This window comes from Cyprinodon variegatus, unplaced genomic scaffold, assembly GCF_000732505.1.
Source record: "Cyprinodon variegatus isolate N-32 unplaced genomic scaffold, C_variegatus-1.0 Scaffold40, whole genome shotgun sequence".
Lineage (NCBI taxonomy): Eukaryota > Metazoa > Chordata > Actinopteri > Cyprinodontiformes > Cyprinodontidae > Cyprinodon > Cyprinodon variegatus.
The window spans coordinates 155,705-180,760 of NW_015150493.1; the positions used below are offsets into that span (position 1 = coordinate 155,705).

The 25,056-nt window shown below is 37.9% G+C and overlaps 4 protein-coding genes across 5 annotated transcripts; 2 read left to right on the top strand and 2 right to left on the bottom strand.

Annotated features, from left to right (window-relative positions):
* On the top strand, window positions 1–6,852 carry habp2 (hyaluronan binding protein 2). Its single transcript, XM_015369960.1, has 13 exons — window positions 1–786; window positions 1,014–1,125; window positions 1,219–1,305; window positions 1,405–1,515; window positions 1,612–1,728; window positions 1,822–1,932; window positions 3,769–3,940; window positions 4,026–4,123; window positions 4,209–4,545; window positions 4,771–4,913; window positions 5,910–6,044; window positions 6,142–6,287; window positions 6,421–6,852. The coding sequence occupies exons 1-13, from the start codon at window positions 592–594 to the stop codon at window positions 6,583–6,585; spliced, it is 1,929 nt and encodes a 642-aa protein (XP_015225446.1). The 5' UTR covers window positions 1–591; the 3' UTR covers window positions 6,586–6,852.
* Window positions 6,853–9,539: 2,687 nt separating this feature from the next.
* LOC107081743 (tripartite motif-containing protein 14-like) lies at window positions 9,540–10,501 on the bottom strand. The gene is made up of 2 exons (XM_015369961.1): window positions 10,493–10,501; window positions 9,540–10,202 (listed from the first exon to the last, which is right to left on the bottom strand). Exons 1-2 carry the CDS (start codon window positions 10,499–10,501, stop codon window positions 9,609–9,611), a joined length of 603 nt encoding a protein of 200 aa, XP_015225447.1. The 3' UTR covers window positions 9,540–9,608.
* Window positions 10,106–14,453, bottom strand: LOC107081750 (E3 ubiquitin/ISG15 ligase TRIM25-like). Its single transcript, XM_015369967.1, has 4 exons — window positions 13,588–14,453; window positions 11,527–11,622; window positions 11,210–11,443; window positions 10,106–10,547 (listed from the first exon to the last, which is right to left on the bottom strand). The coding sequence occupies exons 1-4, from the start codon at window positions 14,179–14,181 to the stop codon at window positions 10,521–10,523; spliced, it is 951 nt and encodes a 316-aa protein (XP_015225453.1). The 5' UTR covers window positions 14,182–14,453; the 3' UTR covers window positions 10,106–10,520.
* A 2,082-nt stretch (window positions 14,454–16,535) lies between these two features.
* On the top strand, window positions 16,536–24,995 carry LOC107081732 (delta-1-pyrroline-5-carboxylate synthase-like). 2 transcript variants are annotated; one of them, XM_015369947.1, is made up of 17 exons: window positions 16,536–16,648; window positions 17,413–17,528; window positions 19,412–19,563; window positions 19,652–19,801; window positions 19,907–20,011; window positions 20,118–20,276; window positions 20,531–20,621; window positions 21,013–21,137; window positions 21,221–21,365; window positions 21,459–21,532; window positions 21,648–21,747; window positions 22,141–22,361; window positions 22,462–22,599; window positions 22,674–22,869; window positions 23,839–23,960; window positions 24,075–24,357; window positions 24,438–24,995. In XM_015369947.1, exons 2-17 carry the CDS (start codon window positions 17,432–17,434, stop codon window positions 24,617–24,619), a joined length of 2,340 nt encoding a protein of 779 aa, XP_015225433.1. In that variant the 5' UTR covers window positions 16,536–16,648; window positions 17,413–17,431; the 3' UTR covers window positions 24,620–24,995. The 2 variants fall into 2 exon arrangements, with proteins under 2 accessions (XP_015225433.1, XP_015225434.1); XM_015369948.1 differs by having other exon boundaries at window positions 20,118–20,270.
* The last annotated feature ends 61 nt before the right edge of the window (window positions 24,996–25,056 follow it).

Below are 25,056 nucleotides of genomic sequence, written 5' to 3' on the forward strand. Positions count from 1 at the left end.
ATTTTTTTGATTGTTTTTATTTCAGCTGAAAAACTGAAATTATAGTTGTCTCTTTTTAAAGTTGTATTAAAAATCCTCGTTTATATATATGCCACATTCTGTTTCTGCATTCATATTCTGATATTTTGTGGCTGAATATTTTGGGTCTTCAGTAAATTTAAGTCACAATTAGAAATAAACACTTGAACTCTAAAAATCTGTGGTATATATTACTTCAATTAAATCTTTAGATGTGTTCAAATAAATTTCTAAAAGAAACCTACTTTTCATTTTTATTCTGATTTATTTATATTCCGCTGTAGAAATACATATGTTCAACATTTCTATGTAACAAGTGAATTTGATCCAAAGTCTACATGCAAGCAAACACTGAGCTTTTAGCAAACATGTTCTCTGAACCTCTGTGATGCAATGATGAGTGGGTTTTAGTCTTATCATTTAATCATTTCTAATGTAAAACATCTTCAATAATTAGATAAATTAAACTAAAATGGCAATTTTCAGAACAATTTACAGCCATATCCTTATATTATTGTGGGTAACCTTGAAGGCACACTATTGTCTGTTTGATGTAAAAAATGACTGAACAGTATGGATTTGTGCCAGACAAAGCTGAAGTTCCAAAGGTTAGTGTCCTTGTATGAGATTTTACAAAAAGTGAGGTTTCTCTGCACCTCAGCACAGTCTCATTTTGTCTTCCTGGACATTGGCTGGTGCTGTGCCATCATGAAACTGAAGCTGCTTCTCCTTTGCCTCTTCTTGGCTGTGTTCCTTATACCCACAGAAGTGAGTATTCCCTGCATATATTATCCTGAAATAAGCCAGTATGTAAATGCTTTTCTCTTATTTACAACTACCGGTAAGCAATACTTATGAGGTAATTCTGTCGTACTTTTCAGAAATTCAGTTAGTTTTAGTCTATTAAGTTTGTTCATTTTAAAACCATTTAATCAGGTAAGTTAAATTATTTATCAAATGTTTTAACAAATTTCTGTAAATTTGGTTTTAATCAGTCAAAACCAAAAAACAAAGACAAAGACAAAGACAAACATGGAGACAGACGTGGACCTCCAAGACACCGTGGGCGCGAAAAAAAAAAGCATAAGTTTGAAGACATAATTGAAGGTCAGAGTTTATCTTTATTGTAAGATTCAGACTTTATTTAAAAAAAAACCCAAAACAAATATTGTTTTTCAAATCTGAATTAACATTTTTTAGATATCTTCTTCAGCGATGGAAGTGAAGATGATGAGGATGATGAGACTTTGAATTTAGACTGGCTTTTTGAACTTCAGGATTTGGATGGTATGAGGATGTTTTCCAACTGATTTTTTTAAATGAAGTTGTGTCATGGTAGATAGTCTATTTTAGTACCATTACACCTCCTTTCATCTTATTTGTCAGGCGAGTGTACACCCAATCCCTGCCTCAACAATGGTGTGTGCAAAGAAAAACGCAGAAGAGGGTACAAATGTGAATGCCCCAAGCCATTTAGGGGGAGGAATTGTGATAAAGGTTGGAGGAATTTGCCATCTTCTTCCTATTAAATCTCTCCTGTCATTGTCATACACAAGCTATCAAATGTACTAATGTTTGTGTTCATTGTTCTAGGCCCTAGAGTGTGCAGGAGAGGTGTTTGTGGAAGGGGCGAGTGTGTGCTGACTTCAACCCCTCCTTACTATGAGTGCAAATGCAAATACCCATTCCAGCCTCCAGACTGCAAACGATGTAAGGGACAAACAAACCACATCTTCAAAATAATATAAATAAAATAATATTTTGTTTATTTTTTATTTTATTTATTTTTTTGTTTCTGTGCAGATTCTGTGTGTGAGCCAAATCCATGCCGAAATGGTGGCCAGTGCATCCAGGATGGCAATGACTTTGACTGTCAGTGCCCGGAAGGGTTCCGAGGACGATTCTGTCATGTTGGTAAATACTGCACTCTCATATCACTGTCTTTATATGAATAGTAACTAAGTCCAAGTTTAGAAATTAGTACTTAAAAATAAACAGAAACTCCCCTAGTCTGGTATCCAAGACATGAGTCTATTCCCAGTCTCTTGGAATAGACTCATGCAGGCAACAAGACAATCTGGCAGACACTGACTGAGAGGCTGGTGTTAATTTAATCAGACATTGTGTTTTGCTAAAAGAAGTTTACAGAATGATTTGGAGAGGATTGACTTAAGTTGGTAGAAGAAAAGAACTGCCACAGTAGCTGATGAGAAGGTCAAGCACAGGGAAGCACAAGGGAAGCAGCCGGTGCACTAAATCACTGGTGTTATGCAATAATATATCCTGTAGATTATGAATAAATGATTAACTAGAACTGGAGTTGTAGTTAATTATTTAACTTATTCAAAATTGGAGATAAACTATAACTATGCTGACTTACCAGGATTTTGGGCCTTTCACATCTGGGTGGCTTCTGGACCGGCTGTTAAAATCCACTTATTCCCACTGAGTGACTTAGGTTAGACTATCAGCAGAGCTATTAATTATCATTCAAAGAACTATTTATCTCTGTTTATTCAACTGTCACCAAAAGGAGGGTGATTCAGTCCTGAGTGATCAACCATTCGCTGTACAAATCACAGCGACTGCAGGTTAAAACAACGATGTCTTTATTCTAATAATTCAGGATTACAGAAATCTAACATCTATGCAAAACACTATTCGCTATTAGAAAATAAACACAAGATAGACTAAATGACTAGTTTTGAAAGAAAGAGAAAAACAAGGTTCTAAGAGTCCTTATAAAGGGTTTTTAATGTCCGTTCGAAAAATAGCTGGAGATACAAATGCAATGATAAATACCATAAAAACAATGTAACTTTATTGAGCTTGTGAGATTACTTTACAAATGCATTAACAATGTCGCATTGTAGCACCTCAGTAATTCAACTAACTAGTTAGATAAAGGGGGGACGGGTGCTTTGATGCAAATTCAACAAGGCAGATCAAGTGTGTGAAGATCGGTGTGTGACTCATTGCATTTGGTCTTTGGCAATGTTCCCCAATACTGGGAATAGACTTAAGGGGGCGGTGAGACAGTCTGGCAGAGACTGACTGAGGGGCAGGTATTGATAGGCAGTTCGAGCAGTGAAACAACTTGTCGTGTTTTTGGGCAGCTGCAGGCAAAGCTGTTCACAAAATCAGCAGAGTGAATCAGGTTATTCCAGCACCAAAACTCAAAAATAAAAAAAAAGTACAAGGTCAAAGCTACGATTTGATGGTTTAGTTCAAACCATAATCATGAGTGATAATGTCAGAGACAAAGTCACAACTTGAATCATACTGTAAATCTGGAAATTCACAGACCCTCTAGTAGCATTCTGACTTTGTTTAAGGAAGTTGGCAAAAACATAAATTTCTTGCCACTTAAAAAATGCCACAAAATTTTTTTGCATGAGCTAAAAATGTTTCTACAAATTGCTGATTCAGTATAGGATGAATACAAATGCACCCTTCAACAGACTTTTGGAGAGTCTATAAAAGTAAGTAAGTAAATAAATGAACAGGAAAGGGGAAGAAACAGAAAATAAGATAAAGAAAAATCGGAATATAATCACAATATTTGAGATATAACAATAATAATAATACATTTTATTTGAAAGCGCCTTATCAAAACACCCAAGGACACTGTACAGGCAGATAAAACATTAAAAACAGGAAGCTAAATAGTACAAGCATAAAGGTGCCACAGAAAACAAAACAGCAGGAAGTAAATATGTACTTCTTTAAGACACTGGGTATATGTCTTAGGTCCGAACGACTGTTATGTGGGTGATGGAGAGACCTACCGGGGGAATGTGAGCGAAACAGAGGATGGCCATGACTGCCTCTACTGGAATTCCCACTTTATCCTGGAAAATGGAGCCGATCCCTTCAACTCATTTGACAACGAAGACGGCCTGGGGCCTCACAACCTCTGTCGGTCAGAGAAACATGACAGAAGTGTGTTCCAGCTACGGAAAACATGACAGACCAATGGTTACTTAGATTATATTTTCATCTCACAGAAACCCAGATGGGGAACCAAAGCCCTGGTGTTTTTTCAGAAGAGGGCGAAAACTGTTGTGGGACTATTGTGATGTGACTAAATGTGATCAACCGACAGGTCAGTGACTAAAGGTCTTAGTAGCTTCATAACTCTGACTTTAAGGTTAAAAATCTGTTATAAAACCATCTGTTTGAATTTTCAGGTGAACCTGCTACTGTTGAGCCACCACCATCTACTACTATAGCTCCACAGCCGACCACCAAGGCCCCACAGCCGTCCGAAGAGACTTCAGTTGTCCCTACAAACCCCACCATTGTCTCAACTCCGTCTCCCACTCCAAAACAGTTCGAAACTTGTGGCATACCTCAACCAAAAAAGGCCCTAACTCGAATCTTTGGGGGTCTGAAAGTCAGTCCTGGGGCAATTCCCTGGCAAGTTTCTTTGCAGCAGAAACCGAAGAACTCCAAGGTTCAATACAGTCACGTCTGTGGAGGAGTTCTGATTGAGAGCTGCTGGGTTCTGACCGCTGCCCACTGCATGTAAGTAACAATTTAGTTATTTAAGCCATTTATTTACACAAATGCAGTGTTTTGGGAGATCATAAAATATTTTTTTTAAATTAGGATCCTAAGTGGAAACAATTTAAAGCTATAAAACTACTGTATCAAACTATACTGTGTTCATCTTTGTGTGGACTAGGCTCAAATCAGATGAATTTAGATAACTGTCATTCTTTTCTTTTCTTTCATGTTCTTTTTCCACAGAGAACAAAACAAAGATATGCAGGTGGTGATGGGTACCCTGTCACTGGATACGACTGATCCATCTGCACAAGTCATTGAAGTTGAAAATGCAATTGTGCATGAAAACTACAGGGAGACTTCTGCTGCTGTTTTTAATGACATAGGTAAAACTAGGAGCTGTGTTTCTTCCATGATGAGCATCATTTTCAAAACAGCAATAATGTCCCATTTAAGCTCTGTTTAGCTTAAGATGAACACAAGTCCAAAACAGACATGAGCCATAATATTAAAGACTAGATTTCAATCTAATAAAACCAAGATTCAAAAGTAGCAGTTTGAAAACCTAATAAAAAGGCACTCTGTGAAGAGAGGTAAGGGCAATTATTTAAAGACCTGAGACTTCATCTTCTTGCTTCTGGTCGACTCGTCGATGCATGTCACTGCATTTCACTGTTTGGAAACATTTCTATACCAGGGCTAATGCATCTTTTTGTTTTTTCATGAGTTTGTGAAATAACAAATTTCCCGATAATTCATCCCGTTTACAGGCTCACTTTCCTGCACTGTGTCACTGAAGTATCCCACTATAAGCCAGAGAATCTGAATTTTTAATTTATACTATTTATTTTGGTGTGGTGGTGTATATTCTCAAAATGAGGACACTGCCTCAGACTTTATTAGTCAGTCTGCAATCAGTTTTCGCGCAACATATAATAAAACAGCTTTGGAAGATTAAAACAGAGTTAAAATCCAGTTATGCAAGCAGTCAGCTTTTCTTTCCCACATTTAGCTCATAAACAGAGAAAAAGCATTTCTTTTTTCTGCTCATTAACTTTGGTAAACATGCCGACAAAAAGTTTGAAGACAGCAAGTACTGACTAGTGAGTTTGGCACGTGTTTTAGTTTTATAGACAGCTGAAAGAGAGTGCATTTTTTCGCATGATAAATTTTAATGGCCATGATCCTCTTTGTAGTTGAGTTTTTGACTCCTTGCTTAACCCTAACTTACAATTATTAAACTGTTTGGGAACATTTCTAATATGATATAAATAGTTGAATTTAAAATTTAAGTAATAACTTGTATACTGCACAAATCTAACTTAGCTTTCAGTTTAAAATTTTAAACATTAATTGGATTTTTTTTTTATTTTTTTTTTTAGCTTTGTTAAGGCTAAAGGGGACAGATGGATTTTGCGCGAATGAGACCCAGTATGTAAAAACTGCTTGTCTACCAAGTGGCCAACTCCCCGATGGGATGGAGTGCACCATTTCTGGATGGGGAGCCACTGAGGACTGTATGTATGCAAGCTTATTACATAACGTGGTCCACTGTTTACTACAACATTTAATTTGTTATCTTTTGTGCTGATGTTTGATCAATTAAATCTGCAGCAGAGTATGGCACCAATCACCTGTTGGAGGCCAATGTTCTACTTATTAATCAGGCAAAGTGCTCTGAGCCCGAAATTTATGGTAAGGTCCTGGATAATAGCATGTTCTGTGCTGGACATCTACAAGGGGGAGTTGATTCCTGCCAGGTGAGTAATCTTATCACTTTAGTCAAAAACAGCATTTTTTTGTGTTTTATTTTTTTCAATTTTGCTTTCTTTTTTTTTATTAAGGATTATTGTGTTCTCTTTTATTCTAATTTCTATAAATCTCTTGTTTCAGGGGGATTCTGGAGGTCCACTGACTTGCAAGGAGAATAACACCAGTGTTGTTTATGGTGTGGTGAGCTGGGGAGACCAGTGCGGAAAGAAAAACAAACCAGGAGTTTATGCAAGAGTCACTAATTTCCTTGATTGGATCAAGGCAAAGACTCAAGCATTTCCTTAGATAACCTTAGGATAGTTGTGATGAACCTGCCTGTATGTTTCTGTTATTTCTTACCTGCCATGATTTAACATAGCTAAAAGAAAGACCTAATCTCCTCCAAACATTTTTCTCTTATATTTTCTCTCGATAATGTAAAGTTACACCCCAGTGTTCCCTCGTGGATAAAGTGCCAGGCTCCTGCTTCTGTTTCCTATCCTTTCATTTTTGAACATGTAAGGTAAAATAAATTCAAATAATTGACCAGAGATTTGTTGTGGACTGTTTTCCTCTGATTGGTTGTTTATTTGATCTACAGACCAAGCACTAAAACATGTCAATTTTGTTGTTTTCTTTTTTTATGCATCTAAAAAACAAAAAAAAACTCCCTTCATTTTAAGTCTATACACAAAGTAATAACTAACATGCATATTTATTGAGTCTACAGAAACTGTATTAGTTATAAGCATAAGCTTTAACCTGACATGGGAATTATCTTTTAATTACTTTGATTCTATGATATGTTTAAACAATGAAAGCTATTAAAGAAAATACCGTGCATATTTTTTTCTATATTATATACTGTAGTTCTTGGAGAGATTTTTGGGGGGGAAAATAAAAATTAGTATCAGTGAAGGAAAATCTCTTTCCTGCCATTTTTGTTTTAATCTATTGAATTAGAACATTTGACTTTGATTTAGAATTTCAAAAATAAAAGTAGAATAAGATTATGTATCTTGTTTAAGCTGCTTGGATTTTCTGGGACATTTTATTTACCGGTAGTTATCCAGGACTTTCTGTGTGTTTAGATCTGCCACAGACACTAATTTCTTACAGCCTCTCCAGAATGAGAAACACCATGAACACCTCCACCATGTACAGTGTGAGTTTTTATCTCTGAAACAGCAGAAATTCATTTCTTCTTTTTATAATTGCATAAACTAAACAAACAGAAAGAAATTACAATTTTATTACATTATTTAATTTGGCAACCCAATGATCCCTGCTAGATAAACAGATCCACAGATATCAATACTCAGTTATTTAAAAACTGGCTTTACAATTCCATAAGGTAGAAATATGACATGATACAGGTGCCGCTCTTAAAAATGTAAAAGACAAGAAAACCTACCATTAAAATCATGCAGATTTAAGTCAGTCTTTACAGTTTAGGAAATGACTAGGTTTTCTAAACATGCCCATACCTACAGTCAGAACACTCAGCATGGGTTTCCCTTAGTCATAAAATGTTTTTTCTGACCATGAACTTGTTAAAATCCTGGGTAATCTTAGTCCTCATTTATCCAAATTTCTGAAATTGTGAGAATAAATGGAGTTTTAACACAGTTAACTGTTGATGTAATTCGATTTTGCCTGGTGAGCCTCTTGCTGTAAGGCCACTGACATCTGAGACTGAAGGCATGCTTTTCCTCTGTGGACTGATGAACTGGGAACACAGTTACACAATGAACTAGTTTATAGGTGAGTAGTTTATTCATGATCCATCTGGTCTCTGCAATGCACCACAACAAGGTGAACAAATAAGAGCTGGAGAGCTTCAACGGTGGAATAGAGTTTACCACAGGGCCCTGAAGTAGGGCATTCCTACTCTTAACACTGAGTGTTAGCCCTTAACACTTATATTTTACATTTTGAGGGGTTCAGTCGAATAGATAAACAAGTTATTAATAATAATTTATTGAAGCATCTGAGAAGTGTGGTATGCATTTATATTGAAAGCCAACTGATGCCCCTAATAAGACAAGAGTAATTAATGTATGTGATTTAATGTCAGTCATTGCATCATTTCTATTAGGTCATAAGTACTTGTAAAAACAAAACAAAACCATAAGTTAAAAATACATCATGACCAAGGAAGACATACAGGTCAATGATTAAGCTGTGGGGACTCAGGAAAACTCCGGGGGAGCTGCAGAGATCCACCACTCAAGTGGGATAATCTCTTGTCAAGACACTCGAAAACATCATACTGTGATACTTTTCTTCTTCAGGGACAAGGAAGCTGGTCAGAGTTGATGGGATGATTGACGGAGCTAATGCAGCTGCATTAGAGATGCTGGAAGAACACCTGTTTGAGTTCAAGGTTTAATGTTACGGTACTTTATTTATACCCATGGGTAAATTTGTTTTGCAGGGGTTGAGCACATATACATACTAGAGTACACTGTGCAAATACATGTCCAAAGCCTATCACATTCAATCAGTTCAAAGCGCTGAAGGCTTCACAATTCAAAGTAAAACAGGAGACATGAGGGGTCCGGCTCAAGAAAAAAAAATGCATAAAATAAGACAGATTAAAATACACAGATGAAGTTGACATACAGTACTAGGTTCTGGTCAATATTTCTATAGAACAAATAGTCGTTTCATCAAATCCATGAAGGTTGCAAAAGACTTCAAAGTGGGACAAAGGTTCACCATGCAGCATGATGATTCACCGTGCAGTTAGAGATATAATGGGATAACTTAGATCCAACAATAAAACTCTGCAGCTTTAACTTTTGTAAAAATTTATTTAATACCGTTTCGACTTGGGGAATTTCAACACAAGTGCAAAATTCTCAGATTTTCTGAATACAATGCAATTATGAATTTATTTGTGTTGGTCCATTACATAAAACTGCAATAAATACTCTTTAGTTTTTTTTTAAATAATACAATAACATATATAAAACCGTAGTGGGTGTGGATACTTTCTCAAGGCACCAGTAAATAGGACAGTGACAAGAAAGGTTGGACTTGCACAGTATACTCCAAGCATGTTCATCTTCAATCAAAAGTCCCATAACTACTCAATAAAAGGATTGTAATAATATAAGAGTTATACATAATTATGGTAAGGTAAAATAGCCTATACTCTACCTTCTAAAAAACACTGAGATAGATAGATCAATTTTATCCATGCAAATATTTCTTTCTATGCAGTTTTACAGGCAACAGCTAAACTGAATAATAAACACATATTTTTTTATTTTGTAGATATTCCCGGTTTCAGAGCTGTCCTGCATTCATTTTTCATTTTCCTCCTAATTCCAGGGATCCTTAATGCTAAACAAAGTGAGTGGCTGCCTGTTGATCCCATTCATATCAATGCACGGGTTAAACATGGGGTAAAGAGGCTCTGTGCACTGCATACGGAAAGTGTGAAGCAGAGTCATTGCATCAGCATCATAGAATGACAGCTCCCCCGTCTGGATATTAGCCAGTATTCCCAGCTTCCTGACTCTCTTTGCTACTGAAAGCTGCTTCTCTTGTGTGTCATGACAAGCCAGGTACTGTCCATCTCCATGGTAGATGCACCAGGATGCGTTGTTCACCTTCAGGCTGGAGGAATTCTGAGGAGGAGGTTTTATTTCAGTGACCAAACCTGTGGTGACACCAATCATCCAGAAAGGTTTCTCCTGGACAATCACCTCCCAGTAATGCTGGCCATCAGTAAAGCTCTCCTGAGCTAAAACACTGTACTGGGAGTCATACGGCTCAGGGGTCAATCCATCACCAACAGGATGGCATCTCCAGAAAACTTGTTTTTTATCCGGAGATATTTCCAGCTTCGGATGGGCTGTTTTTGGATCTAAAGCAGGTGAACTTAGATCTGCAGTAAAAAGAAAAAAAAAGAACTACAGTAAACACTCCATCAAATAGTAGATCATTTGTTTATTTGATGATTTGTTCAGAAAAATTTGAATTAAACACTGACATGACCACATTCGTGGAAGGTGTTGTGAAAGAGCTAGTGAGAGGTCATCAACGAGCCTCTCAACTGTTTTTAGCTTTTCATGGTCACAAAGATCCCTTTTTATTGGCTGCATGGGAGGAAAATCCAAAGGATCACTGGGGAAAAATATATATCAAAAGATGATCAAATGAATAAAGATAAACATTAAACCCTAAATGCACCAAAAAGTACAGATTTCATGGAATGTATAACGACATACTCACCAAAGATTCTGTGAACTTGCTTGCTGTTAAAAAAATTAATACAACATGGGTTTTTATAAATCTTACTTTTAGGGCCTTTAACAAAATGAAGCAGAAATAAAGACGAGGAAGTTCACAAAAAAATAAAATAAAGGAATGTGCAAATAAAAACGTCCATTATGTATGTTGCTTATCACAGTATCTCTGCTTAGATTAAACACATTTTCTGTCAGAAATTTAGATCCATTGTCAGGGCCATTATTGTCATTATTTTGACCACTCTCTTTTAAGAGAACAAAAATACTCTGACAAATAGGGGGAGATTTCTGGCAAGATTGCTCCTTTTAAGAATCATTTTAATATCACCCAACTTTATCTTCTCTTAATGTCACTTTGGGACTATTTTCAGTTTAAAACAACCATGTCTGCCAATATCAGCTATTTTAAAATGAGGTGATGTTAAAGATTTTGATATAAGTGCTGCTTTAAAACAGCCCCATGTTACAGTATAGGCCCCACTATGCTTGCCAGTTAAAGGGAACAATTACTCATTTTTAAAACTTTTCCAGACAAGGCACTTGGCTTGTCCACTGGGTGTTCAAACAAAACTTATTTAAAAAAGATAAACTAGGCTAAAAGGGAAGACTTCAGGTGAGAGACATATTTTAAGATTACTATAATATACCATGTGGGTTTATGTACTTACCTGAAGGAACTGCAGGTCATTTGTTTCCTGCAGAAGTGCTTTATGAGAGCCTCTTAATCTGTCTATCTCTTTAATCTGAGTTTCCGTGATGCCCCTCTGGGCCTCGAGCCAGTCCGTCATGTACGTCTCCTCTGCGTCTATAATCTGCATCATCAGACGTTCATCAGCATCCAAAACCACACGGATTCTGCTGTACTTGTCTGTGATTTTCTCTCTGAAATCTGCAGCGGCTTTCTGGAAAATAATTAAAATCTTATAAACTCAAGGATTTGTGCATGAGAAAAGACGCGTGTATCATAAGTTCACAATGACGGTACCACAGTTTGTGTATATAGCGACTCCAAGTCCTGAATGGTGTGCTCTGCTTCCTCTCTCCTCTTCAGTAATTGGGTCATATTATTCACTAACACACTCTGAAGACAAAATAAAACATAAGTAATAAGTGTTTTACTTGTGGGGCTTTAAAAATAATGCTGTCATGTACTTTAAAAGATATTTTCCCATGTGCACTCATGTGAAAAATGCTTACAGTATATAGTTTTCAAATATATCGTTCCATATATTATACTAAGGTGGCAACATCGAATCTGGTGTTTGTTTGTTTTTTTTATGCAAACTCCATGGAAAAAGATCCTAGACAAGTATACTGGCAGTAGTCTCAATTTACTAAGTAGTTCTCAAACATTTTATAATTGCTTGTTTTTAATTGATGCTATTATTTATTTGACATGTTGTTTTAGAGATTTGTGAACTTAAACTAGCCGGCCAGCAGGTGGATAATATGGAGTAACAGGCCAATATAATGGCAGTGTCTGAAATTATCAAATTGTGTAGGGATTATTTTGCCAAACTGGATTTGCTTCAGTGACCGCCAGAGGTTGATAATCCAGGTCCAGAAAGTAAAATGCCTGTTAGGAGATTAGTTCCAACCATTTGCAATTTTTAGCCCCACAATGCAGACTTATCACCTGGTTAAGTGAAAGGATGGAGGAAAACAAGGAAGCGTTTTTACTTTTTGGACCTGGGTTATCCACCTCTGGAACGCCATGATAGGTCTGAATTGTTAAGGCAGTAAGGAAGAGGGAAATTAGCCCGTATGCTTCCTACATAGGGTCAATCCAAATACCACAGATTGTGGCCCCTACCTCTCTTTCCTAGATCCTTTTCCTAGCTCCTATCCTTTCACTGGGTCAACAGTAAGGACATTATGCAGTTAGAAAACTGCTGTTCAGACTGCTGTGCTTAATCTTCCAGAAATTAACAACAATAAACAAAAGTCTCTGTAAAGTTCTCGATCATAACTTCCAAAACATACGAAGGTTTGAACGTTTGCTTGTATCACACGTCACAAAATATTGCATTGAACTCTGTGAGGTGGGCAGTGCCTGTACTTCCTGTTACACGAAGGACTATGAGCAACCATATAGCTCTTAACGATGGTCCGGTATGTTAGGAGGTCCTTAGTTTCTTCCCTACTGCCATCACTATCTGGATAGCACTTATTATGGAGACTGCGGGTGCACTTCCACCAAGGCTTACAGTTTATGCTTGACGATTGGAGGTTTTTGGATTGTGCTCTGCTCCCTGACTGGCGCTGAGAAGCAATAAGGAATCCCACAATCCTTTGCTTGAATGATGTGGAAATATAGACTCCCTCACAGAAATTAACAAAAATACAAAAATCCTTCCCCTGTACTGATCGTGACACATGCAAATGTTCCCTCTTTAATATGTTAACCCTAACCCTGTGGAATGAATTGAATGATGATTTAAAGTTATGTCCTTTCTTGGTGAATTTTAAAAGGGATTTAAAATGTAAAATGATAAAATCCTATGTTATGTAGATTTGAATATTTATATACGCAGTAAAGAACTTGGTAGGTTGTAAAGGTTGTAAGAATAAAACAGGGTAGGCAATAATAAGCTTTGCTTCAGCCTATTCCTTTTTTTGGTAAATTGTTGGTTTTGTTTTGTTTTGATATTGTTGTTTAATGTTGGATTATTTGCTAAAAAAAAATAAAGTGAAAGTGAAGTGTGATGGAGAACTGTCAATTGCTATATTTGTATATTTTGCTATTATTTTCTTTGTATTGCTGTATTTGCCTTGCATCATCCATTAGGGTAATGATGTCTGGCACAGCTGTCTGGACTTCCTTTCCTATCCACGGTATTGTTGTGTTGACCCCAGCAGGTAAAGTAAGAGGAGATACAGTTGGAGGATTTCAGTAGCAGTCGATGCCTCACATGCAAACATTCCAACAACATCCTCACATGCATCTATAGTGATCACTGTGTATTAAATCATTCTTGAAATAATTTCTTGTTATAAAGACAATAAATATGTTACGATAGCAGAAGCAACAAATGTTAAATGTCACCCTTAAGTCGACACTGGCTTCATGAAGTTGTGCTGCCTTGTGGTCCTTGTGGGCCCCAACCAGAACACATAAACAGCACACAGGGATCCTCTCCTCCATACAAAAGAGCTTCAGCTCATCCCGGTGCTCCCTGCACTTCAGCGACAGCACATCCTTGGTAACATCCACCAGTGTGTGCTCCCTTAAAGCAGATCTTTGTTGGTGCAGCTGGGCATGGGCCTCGCACAGTGAAGCGTCACAGGTCAAACAGGTCCTTATGGCCACAGACGGCTTCTCTATGCAATGATCACACTGGATAGGTGAGGAAGGTTCTGCCTCAGCTCCTGCTTTTTGTTGATTTTCAGTATAGTCCTTCACTTTTTGCTGCAGTCCTGCGTTTATCTCCAGAGTGAGGTCAGAAGGGAGGAATATCTGACACTCTGGACAAAAGAAAGGACCGTTGGTTGACTCATCTGTTTCCCAGACAGCTTGGATGCAGGTGAGGCAGAAATCGTGTCCACACTGAAGTGTCACAGGTTCTGTGAAGAAATCTTGGCAGACCGGACATTTCAAAGGTTCGCTAACAGTCCCCATGGTGCTGCTTTTGCCTCTCATGGCAAACTGCTGAGCTCAGAGCTCCTGAACCTGCAGATCATCAATGTTTCATGAGTGTACAAACCACTAAAGAGCCCCATGGTGTCAGGTAACTAAAGATGGGGTGATATCAGTAACTGATCTACTCCCGGGAGATATACATCTGCATTTCAAAACGCAGAAATTAAATACTATGGGACTAATTAAGTTTAATGTTGTTTGTAATATATTTTATTGCTGTAGTCTTTTATTGTAGAGGAAGATCTTTGCTTCCAATGGCTGTGCTATTAGTTTGCTTGGATATCTCATGATAATAAAAATGAAACTTAAGCTAATAAATAGGTTTCCAATCCTTTTCATGAAGATCATAATAATCCAGGTCATTTTATGATTTCTTTTTCTTATGTTTTCTTTTTCAGGCTAGATTGGTTTTCCAAAGAATGAATGTCAATTAATTTTAAAAACACAATTTGACAACACTATCAACTGCAATCGTGTTGCAATTCAATTGTGCTGCAATTCAATCTGGATATTTAAAAACTCTTATAATCAGAATTGTTGTTTAAGCCATAGTGCACAAGTTTGAAGAGGGTTCAGGCTTTGATAAAAACATTCCAAGTGCTTTAGCTACAAAAGAAAAAGTCTGTGGCGTCAGAAAATCCTGGAGGCAAACTCAATGACATTCAAGTCCAATTATTCAAAAGCTGGGTGTGCCCAAGTTTCTGTTACACTTGGATGAAAAGAGAATGGGTGACATTTTTCAGAGCAATCACAACTTTAGTATTGTTTAGCTCAGTTGCTGTTCCTGTTTCTGCTGTGCTTGTGTTGGCCCCGCCCCTTCTTCCTTTTATCATAATATTCTCAGATTTTAGACTTTTTAATTCAGGATATACCTCAAGTTTAAAACATTTGATTGCAGGATATTGATTGATTGACTTTATTGATCTAACAGTGGAGAAATGTAATCATTACATCAGCTCAAATAGTGAAAGGAGAAGAATGTGCCAAAGGAAGAAAAAGTTTCATAGGATATATACAGTATAGATTGTGCATCCACATGTGACAGCTTTTTTTTTTTTTTTTTTTTTTTTTTTTTTTTTTTTTACAGGATTATTATACAGTGTTATTGCACAGGGTGTTTACATGGGTGTTTATATAGATGGATATTTATATTTATATATATGGTTATTGCACTGGGTGTCAAATATAGAGAAACAGGTTATTGCACAGGGAATCAAATAGTAATTGCACATTCTGTATTGCACAAGTTAAAAGATATTCCATCTGTTTTTTTGAAAAAACAAAAAACAACTACCACTATATAGTGATGCAACTAGATCTGTCTCATGCTTTGCTTGAGCTGCCAGGAGAGCCTAACCTTTTATTGGAAAAGTTAAAATTTTTGCTAACTTGGATATAAACACTACTTTGTAGCAAACAAGGCAAAATCATGAGGTCAAATTTGGTTCGAAGGGTCTGCAAGCTCTACCTTTGTCTTAAAGCTGAGTATAACTGCTATATAGAATATTATGAATAATATTGCAATAAAATTGCCTGCTATGTGCAATATGGTACCTGCTGTAAATTAAGTAAGAAAATACTTATCAACTTAAGTTAAATACTCAAAAGGCTAAGTAAAAAGGTTAAAGGGGTAATTTAAAAAGTTTGTTGGTTAAATTTAAAAATATAATATCTAAGCTCCTGTATCAGTATTTATGTTTTGAGAGTTATGTTGAAAAAAAAAAAGGAAAAAATGTGTTTCGTTTTGTTAGTGTTTGTTAATAATTTCCTATAGAAGCACTCTTCTGATTTTTATTTATTTTTTTTTTACCATTAAGTGACTATTTTTGTTAACTATATTGACACCTTGATTTTGGCCATAAACTTCTTTTTTTTATAATGTTAAAAAAGTAATAAGGTCTTGTTCTGTCCTCAAATAACAGAAGAAGAAAAATAAATTTTTATGTCAAGATTTTTCACTGAGTGCCCTATAATGGGTTAATAATTCTAGTTAAATTACATTTTTATTTAATCTGACTAAATTAAAATTATTGCTAAAATTTTATAAAACTATTTCTTTTCAATGACTTTCTTTATGACCTTTTTCTTAATTAAGGGTGATTTGAAACGTAAGCTTCGAGCTTTTTTTTTTTATAGCTGGTTATATTAAATGGTAATATTATATATTACTTAAATTCACTTTTTTTATATTTAGCTCCTCTGATTGTAATGGCTCGTATTAACAGACGCCATCCTATAACTTTAATTTCAGTGTAGTAAAAACGTACTTTTCTGACTTTGTATGTGAACGTAGCAGGATTTCTGACGTAAACAGCTTACGAATAGCTTACTTTCCACTCCTCTTCCCAAACAACGTGGGCTGTGGATGTGGCAGAAGACAGACAGACAGCCTGCCTGCCTGACTACGTGTCCCCTCTTTGCAGACCACTGTCGTGTCGGTTTGTTTACTAACCCTTTGCTCTGTCAGGTAAAAGCTCTTTATGCTTAAAAATATAATGTTCTTCTGTTGTAAAATGTCTCCAAACGGCTGCTAACTGTGGCTAAAGCTAGCTAATATTAGCTAGCTTCAAGTTCGCATTGACATTAGCTGTATTTTTAAACGGCAGTTCAGTCATATTTATCAGAGTCTGAATGAATAATATAGTTGAAGGTTTATTTGTATAAACATCCACTGTAGTGCTGGGTATTTCTGTTTGATAGCTCAGTGTTTACAGCACCTTCTCTGGGTTAGTGTGTCAACTTCTGATAACAACGTTAACATCATGGAGAGGAAGGCGAACTTAGGAGGAAGCAGAACTTAATGAAGCTTATTGTTTGTTTTCTACTAGCGTTAGACTTGATTTTAACATTTTTTGTTTATTGGATGCATAGATCGACTTCTCTGCAGCCAATATCCGGATAAAAATGCAGCTTATCTCATTGCATTGGAAAAATGTCTTAAATTAAGAGTAGGTAAATGAGATAGTTTGCCAATGGAATGAGCATTTTTACTCATAAAATTAGATAATATGCACTTCAAATGAAACAATGCAATTGTGTTTTCTTATTTTAAGTGTAAATTGTCTTGTTCCATTGGCAAAGTGTCTCTTTTACCTCCTCAATCCAAGAACAAATGTACTTTTTTTTTTAAAGAAATAAAATACTTATGTAGATTTGCATGTTTTCCAGTGTGGAGGTTGTTCCCCTGTCACTGTAACCCCACATTATTGATTTGTGTGATCATGCTTGCAGGTCTTCAGGAGTTGGCGACATGTTTGCCAGGCTGGCTCTGTGCTCTCGCCTGCCATCCAGGATCCGGCAGTCCAACCTCTGTCCAGTGTCAGTCAGAAAGTATTCCCAGGCTAAATGTAAGTTGATGGACAGGTGCCAGAAACAGACATCTTCCAACCCAGAGTTCTGTGCAGTCTGATGTAGTATGAAATTCTACTGCAATATTAAGGTCACTTTATTGTTGTTAACCTATCCATTCATTCCTGCATCTGTTATTTCTGAAGGTTTCATCTTTACAGCCTTACCTATACTTACATACATATATGCCATATATTCCTATGTACACATGCATAATTCTGATATTTTGAAATATTGTCTGATTGCTCTACCGTCCATCCATCCATCCATCCCTCAATTCATCCATCCATCTTCTTCCTCTTATCTGGGGTCAGGTCGCTGGGGTAGTAACTTCAATAGGGAGTCCCAGATGTCCCTCTCCCCAGCCACTTGGGCCAGCTCCTCCGGGGGAATCCCAAGGCGCTCCCAGGCCAGCCGAGAAACATAGTCCTTCCAGCGTGTACTGGGTCTCCCCCTGGGCCTCCTCTCGGTGGGACGTGCACCTCACCAGGGACACGTCCAGGAGGCATTCTAATCAGATGCCCGAGCCACCTCAGCAGTGGCTCTACTCTGAGTCCTCCCCGGATGCTCCTCACCCAACCTCTAAGGGAGAGCCCAGAAAGACTACGGAGAAAACTCATTTCAGCCGCTTGTATCCAGGATCCCCTTAGAGATAGGGTGAGGAGCTCAGTCATCCGGGGAGGACTCAGAGTAAAGCCGCTGCTAATCCACATCGAGAGGAGCCAGTTGAGGTGGCTTGGGCATCCAATTAGGATGCCTCCTGGACGTGAGGTGTTCCAGGCACGTCCTAGGACACGCTGGAGGGACTATGTTTCTCTTCTGGCCTGGGAGCGCCTTGGGATTCCCCTGGAGGAGCTGGTCCAAATGGCTGGGGAGAGGGACGTCTGGGCCTCCCTACTGAAGCTGCTACCCCAGTGACTCGACCCGGATAAGCAGAAGAAGATGGATGGGTGGATGGATGGATGTATCCAGGTTCTCATTCTTACTCTACCGACGAACGCAAAAGAAAGTCTAAATAACTTCATATCAGATTGACATGTCTTACTGGAAAACCTGTGACAGGTGCCAACCATATTAAGACATTGTGAAGATTTTAAGAGTTCTTTTTTCTAGAAATGTGCATCTTGAAAATGGAGTTTGTAACCATCACAGCAGCACAGAGTAGCTAGGTCAGTCGAATATGTAAAATGTGTATCATTGAAATTACACTGTTTTGTTCATCAAAGAACTGCAGGCATGTCTCATATTAAAGTCAGCTAGTTGTTTTGTGATTCTTTGTTAAAGATGTAAAAAAACAGCTGTATAAATACAGGGAGTAATATAGGGATGTATCGGAATTAGCAACAGTTTTGTTTTTTTATGTATTGGTATCAGTCCTAGGATTAAACACAGACTAATATTAACATCTGATGTTTATCTCCATCTTGTTTTCTGGATGTGAGAGATAATGATGTAGGGTGGGATTGAGGGGTGTTTAACTGAAGCCTTGAAGCAAAGTAATTCATGTAAACATAAATATTGCTGCATTAGTAAAGCAGTGAGGTCTGACTGGAACTTGCTCTCAGAAAGGGTAGCTACAGTTTTACAAGCTAGATAGATTTCTATCCCTATGTAATGATCGCACAGACTAAACGTCTTGTGTAGCAGTCTGCTAGGAAAATGTATTAAAATTTATTCAAGGATAAAAATCAAGATACGGAGCTGTTAAGTAATTCTCTTCATTTCAGTCATCTAATTGTTTGTTCTGATTCCTAGATATCAGCATCAGCCATGAAGCTCCCCACATTGCTTTACTTTTCATGCTAGAATTTAAACACATTAAAAATGTTCCATTATACTGCTTATCTTTTAAGTGTTGAAATGTGTCTATCACTCCCTGCAGTTTTGCTCCCACGTCCCCATGGGAAATCGTTTGCTCACCGCAGTGAGCTGAAGCAGGCCAAGCGCATTGTGGTGAAGCTGGGGAGTGCTGTAGTCACGCGAGGGGATGAATGTGGCCTGGCGCTGGGGCGGCTGGCCTCAATAGTAGAGCAGGTGAAACTGCTGACATGTTACAAACCTTTTTAGTGGAGAATCTCTTTGAAATCTAAACTTTAATGTGGTGGTTTGTGTCTACCACAAGGTGGCAGTGTTACAGAATCAAGGCAGAGAGATGATGATTGTTACTAGTGGCGCTGTGGCGTTTGGGAAGCAGCGGCTGAGACATGAGATTCTGTTGTCGCAGAGTGTCAGACAAGCGTTGCACTCTGGACAGAACCAACTTAAAGACATGGTAAATAATGTGCTTTATTACCGGAAGATACATTTCACCCATTAAGATATTTCATATTTTCTCTAAACATTAGATTTTTATACTTTAATCATTTTTTTGATACAGTCAGTTCCAGTGTTGGAGGCTCGAGCATGTGCAGCCGCTGGACAAAGTGGTCTGATGGCTCTGTATGAAGCAATGTTCACCCAGTACAGCATCTGCACCGCACAAGTATGTTTTTGGCTTTTCTTTCAGAGTAATACCAACCATAAATAAAAACAAAAACAAAAGAGTTTCATTAAATTTATTATAATTTTTTTTTTGTCTACTTCTAAAGATTTTGGTCACCAACCTGGATTTTCACGATGAGCAGAAACGCCGTAACCTGAACAGCACGTTACACGAACTACTCCGGATGAACATCGTGCCTATCATCAACACCAACGACGCCGTTGTGCCGCCCCCTGTTCCCAACAGTGACCTACAGGGGGTAAATGTGGGTACTGTGTGTTGGGCATGCTGGGATTGGTGGATCATTGTGAAGTCGGACCACTAACGTAAACATTGTCTGCATGCTTGTCAACCTCAAAATGACCATTAATATAAACCTTTGAGTCGTATTTAAATATTCATTAGCGTTAGTTAAATGTTCTGATGTTTCCATAATGTGGCTGAATTTGCTGATGCTGAACAGATGTTTAATTTTTAAGTCTTAAGTGTCAGATGAATACGTTTGTTTTTGTCTTTTAGGTCATTAGCATAAAAGATAATGACAGCTTGTCTGCTCGGCTGGCTGTTGAGATGAAAGCCGATCTTCTCATCGCTCTGTCTGATGTTCAAGGTAGAGTGAAGAAGAAAATGTGACGTTAGGGCTGTGGGATATGGCTGAAAAATGTACCACATTATAAACCTTTCTTATCAGCTAAGATCGATATTTGCTGATAGTATTTTTCTTTTACCTATTTGGAAAATGCCCCAATTTAAACTGTAACCCTATTGAAACATAACTTTTGAAAATAGGCTTTACTACTTTAGCTAGGTTTGGCTCTCAGATGTTGAGAAGCTAAATCTCCCTGTGGTTTTAGATCGGAGAACAATGCATTTATTGAACATTTTATAAGACATATTTTATATTGATATTGATCAGATATTAATGCGGATAGATATTAATTTATTGCACAGCCGTATGTGAGACAGTGCTTTCTGTGTAAGCTGCTGTTTGTACCCGGCAGGTTTATATGACAGTCCTCCAGGAACAGACGACGCTAAGCTCATCGATATTTTCTACCCCGGGGACCAGCAGTCAATCACCTACGGGACAAAATCCAGAGTTGGCATTGGTGGCATGGAGGCCAAGGTTAGTGCTGCAGACAATGTTATCTCTTCTTTTTATACAGGGAGATCTAAGCTTTGAACATGATAATGATATGATGCTTTCAGGTGAAAGCAGCTCTTTGGGCTCTTCAAGGAGGGACCTCTGTGGTCATCGCCAACGGCACAGACCCTAAAGTCACCGGACACGTCATCACCGACATCGTAGAGGGGAAAAAAATAGGCACCTTTTTTTCCGAGGTCAAACCTGCAGGTACTTGTTGAGACCAACTGGTATTGCATATTCCATTATTGTTTTTAAATGTCCACTCGTATTTAACTTGTATGAATTTACTTATCTTGTCAGGACCAACTGTGGAGCAGCAGACGGAGATGGCCCGGCATGCTGGGCGGACACTGGCCTCTCTACTTCCTGAACAGGTGTGTGGGTTTAAAAATGACCTGAAATGAGGAAATACTGTAGTTTACTATGTTGGTTATAGTTTGCTTTTGTTAAATCATAATATTTTTGCCTTTTTTATTTATGTTTTTGCAGAGAGGAGAAATCATCTGCTACCTTGCTGATCTGCTTACAGAGAAGAAGGAAGAGATTCTTAGTGCCAACAGAAGAGACATGGAGATAGCAACAGCATCAGGTAGAGGTTGTTGCTGCTGGTTTTGGAAGAAAAATTATATGTTTTGATCAGAGATGCACTGATCTATCATTTCCTAGCCCAAAACCTCAGCCTTTTTTGATGTTTGACCTGCCATAGCCAATTTCTTTTTCCTTAGAAAGATGAAACACAGACTGGTATACTAAATAGAAAATTTGAGTTTTTTTCATAATCTTTGTCTGAATTTGATGTTATTTTGAAATTTGGCATTAAAGTTTACCCTGTTGTGTTCATACTGTACAACAAAATAAAGGGAGTTAGTTTTGAGTCATTTAAAAAGAACCTAAAATTAATGTGGATTTAATTTTATTAATTGGAGCATGTTGAATTTCTATTTTCAGCTTTGAAAAAATGTTTTTCTCTGTCTGCATACAGGTCGTTTGTCGCAGCCTCTGATCAATCGCCTCAGTCTGTCGACTGCTAAGCTGAACAGCCTCGCTATCGGCCTGCGTCAGCTTGCCGTGTCATCCGGGAATAGCGTGGGCCGTGTGCTGAGGAGGACCAGGGTGGCTAACAACCTAGAGCTGGAACAGATCACAGTTCCCATCGGGGTCCTGCTGGTCATCTTTGAGTCACGTCCTGATTGCCTCCCGCAGGTAGAACAGTCCTATGGCCACCTAAAGCCTTTTGTTTTTCTTTAAACTTAAGGTTGATAAATAAATCTAAGGAATCATATGTTTAAAAAAATCATTGTAGGTGGCAGCGCTGGCCATTGCCAGTGGAAACGCTTTGCTTCTTAAAGGTGGCAAAGAAGCATCAAATACCAACAAAATCCTACACCAACTCACTCAGGAAGCGCTCTCAGTTCATGGCGTAGCTGATGCCATTCAGCTGGTAAGACTCATTGGAGATTTGGTCCCCTAATAAATGTTTTGCTTGCACTAAAATATATCATTTTATAATTGAAGGTGAGCACACGCGAAGAGGTAGAGGATCTCTGCAAGTTGGACAAAATGATTGACCTGATCATTCCGAGGGGTTCCTCCGAGCTGGTCCGAGAGATTCAAAGGGCAGCTAAGGGCATTCCTGTGTTGGGCCACAGTGAGGGTATCTGTCATGTCTACATTGACAGTGAAGCCAGCATAGACAAAGCTATTGATGTTGGTATGTATGACCTACATAGAACTGATAATTCTCTGTGATTTTGCACAAGTTGTTGTATAAACCAGGTGTTATGGACAGGTTGTTATAATCCTTGAACTGTTGCAAATTTTGTCTACAGGAAGGTAACACATATTTTATTGGGACTTTACAGCTCATAGTGAAGAAGTGCATATTCGAGATATGTGTATTTGCTGCCCTCCCAGATGGCCTTTGGTGTTTTTTTTAACAATGGTTTTCCTTTTGCTATTCCTCTACAAAGGCCACTAAAGTGATGGTTTCCTCTTTACAGATTAGTCCACCTGTGCTGTGGATTTCTGAAGCTCCTCCAGATTTAGCAGGCCTGTTGGATGCTTGTCTGATTAATCATAATTTTGCTTGGCCAGTCATTAAAGGGGGATGGTAGTCTCTTAGTAGATTTCTAGTAATTCTTTTCCACTTTCAGTTCATGGATTGATACTTTGTTGTTTAAAGTATGGGATATATATTTATAATCTAAGCCTGCTGTAAACTTCCCCACACCTTTTGTCTGACCTGTCTGCATTATTTCTTGGTCTTCGCTTTGTTTTTTTCCCCTCTAATGGTGTCTAACAATCCTTCTAGGTTTACAAATCAGTTGTGTTTATGCTGAAAATTAATGCAACAATGTTTAAACAATAGATCTGAAAACATTTGCTTAGTTTGGAGTGTTAACTAGGTGAGTGGATGTTGATGCACGCCACACTTGATATATTTCTTTTAAAAATTATGCAGTATAAAATCCTACACCATTCTGTGTTGATTGTTACATAGAATCTCAATAAAATACATGCTAGTTTATGGTTGTCATCAAAAGTAAAAATGTGAATACTGTTACGAAACCATTAGTTAAACTTGATCTTTTTTATACCTTAGTACACTTACTAGTGGTCATAAATCTCTCTGTGCAGTTAAGAAATTCTAAATAATAATACACACCATCTTTTGTTCTAGTTAAGGACTCCAAATGTGACTACCCTGCAGCCTGCAACGCCATGGAGACCCTCCTTATTCACAGAGATCTACTGCGTACTCCTTTATTCGATCAGATCATCGATATGCTGAGAACAGAACAAGTAAGAAATCTATTCTCACAGTGATATTGGCTTTAAATAGGAAGTTGAAAAGCCTGTAGAACTTCATGGATGACAGGTTGGAGTCCTGTTTTATTGGTTATTTTTGTCTTTCAGGTAAAGATCCATGCAGGTCCTCGGTTTGCATCTTATTTAACTTTCAGCCCATCTGAGGTGAAGTCTCTTCGCACAGAGTACGGGGACTTAGAGTGCTGTATTGAGGTGGTAGACAGCATGCAGGAGGCAGTGGACCACATTCATAAATATGGCAGCTCCCACACTGATGTCATTGTCACAGAAAATGAGGAAACGGCTGAGCAGTTCCTGCAGCAGGTGGACAGCGCCTGTGTGTTCTGGAATGCCAGCTCTCGCTTTGCTGATGGATACCGCTTTGGTCTGGGTAAGCAAAGTATAAGGCAAGCTTAAAGTTGCAAAATAATTGATTTTCCAAATGTTTTATTTTCATTTTAAATTCTGCAGGAGCTGAGGTCGGCATCAGCACCGCAAGGATCCATGCCAGGGGACCAGTGGGTTTGGAGGGGCTTCTCACAACAAAATGGGTCCTTCGAGGGGAGGGACACACGGTGGCAGACTTCTCTGAACAAGGCAGCATGAAATATCTCCATGAGAACATCCCTGTCCCGCAGGGAAATCTGAATTAGAGCATCTCTCAACAAATGTCTAAAAAAAAAAAAAGTTTAAGGTTTGTGTCATAAGGCATAAAGTCAACTTTCTAGCTGCTCCTTCATCGCTTGTGTGAATTGAATTTATCAGTGCAGAAAACTTGGAAACACAAGTAAGGTGATTACCTTCGATTTACATTCGCCTACATTTATGAACCAGTTTTGAAACCTTTGAATTTAAATTGGATGCTTTAGCATATAAAAATGATTCATAAAGAAATACATAGTGCTTAAGTGAAAAAGAAATGCACTATGTAGACATGAACTAAAGCTTTGTTTACCCTATACAAGCTCATTTTTATTAATGAATTTAAGAAGAAAAAAACAATTGGCCCATCTGTAATTTTCTAATTTATTTTTCTACATTAGAACTTTCCCTTTGTTTTATAAATCACTGCAAGTGTTGTTTGTGCAAA

Coding starts and splice junctions, on each gene's coding strand:
- habp2 (XM_015369960.1), top strand. CDS start 592: ATGGATTTGTGCCAGACAAAGCTGAAGTTCCAAAGGTTAGTGTCCTTG. Junction 1,306..1,404: donor TGAACTTCAGGATTTGGATG/GTATGAGGATGT, acceptor CTTATTTGTCAG/GCGAGTGTACACCCAATCCC. Junction 1,516..1,611: donor GGGGAGGAATTGTGATAAAG/GTTGGAGGAATT, acceptor TCATTGTTCTAG/GCCCTAGAGTGTGCAGGAGA.
- LOC107081750 (XM_015369967.1), bottom strand. CDS start 14,181: ATGAGAGGCAAAAGCAGCACCATGGGGACTGTTAGCGAACCTTTGAAA. Junction 11,444..11,526: donor CGCTATATACACAAACTGTG/GTACCGTCATTG, acceptor ATTATTTTCCAG/AAAGCCGCTGCAGATTTCAG. Junction 10,548..11,209: donor ATGACCTGCAGTTCCTTCAG/GTAAGTACATAA, acceptor TTTTTTTAACAG/CAAGCAAGTTCACAGAATCT.
- LOC107081732 (XM_015369947.1), top strand. CDS start 17,432: ATGTTTGCCAGGCTGGCTCTGTGCTCTCGCCTGCCATCCAGGATCCGG. Junction 19,802..19,906: donor AGAACCAACTTAAAGACATG/GTAAATAATGTG, acceptor TTTTTGATACAG/TCAGTTCCAGTGTTGGAGGC. Junction 21,366..21,458: donor TTCCGAGGTCAAACCTGCAG/GTACTTGTTGAG, acceptor TTATCTTGTCAG/GACCAACTGTGGAGCAGCAG.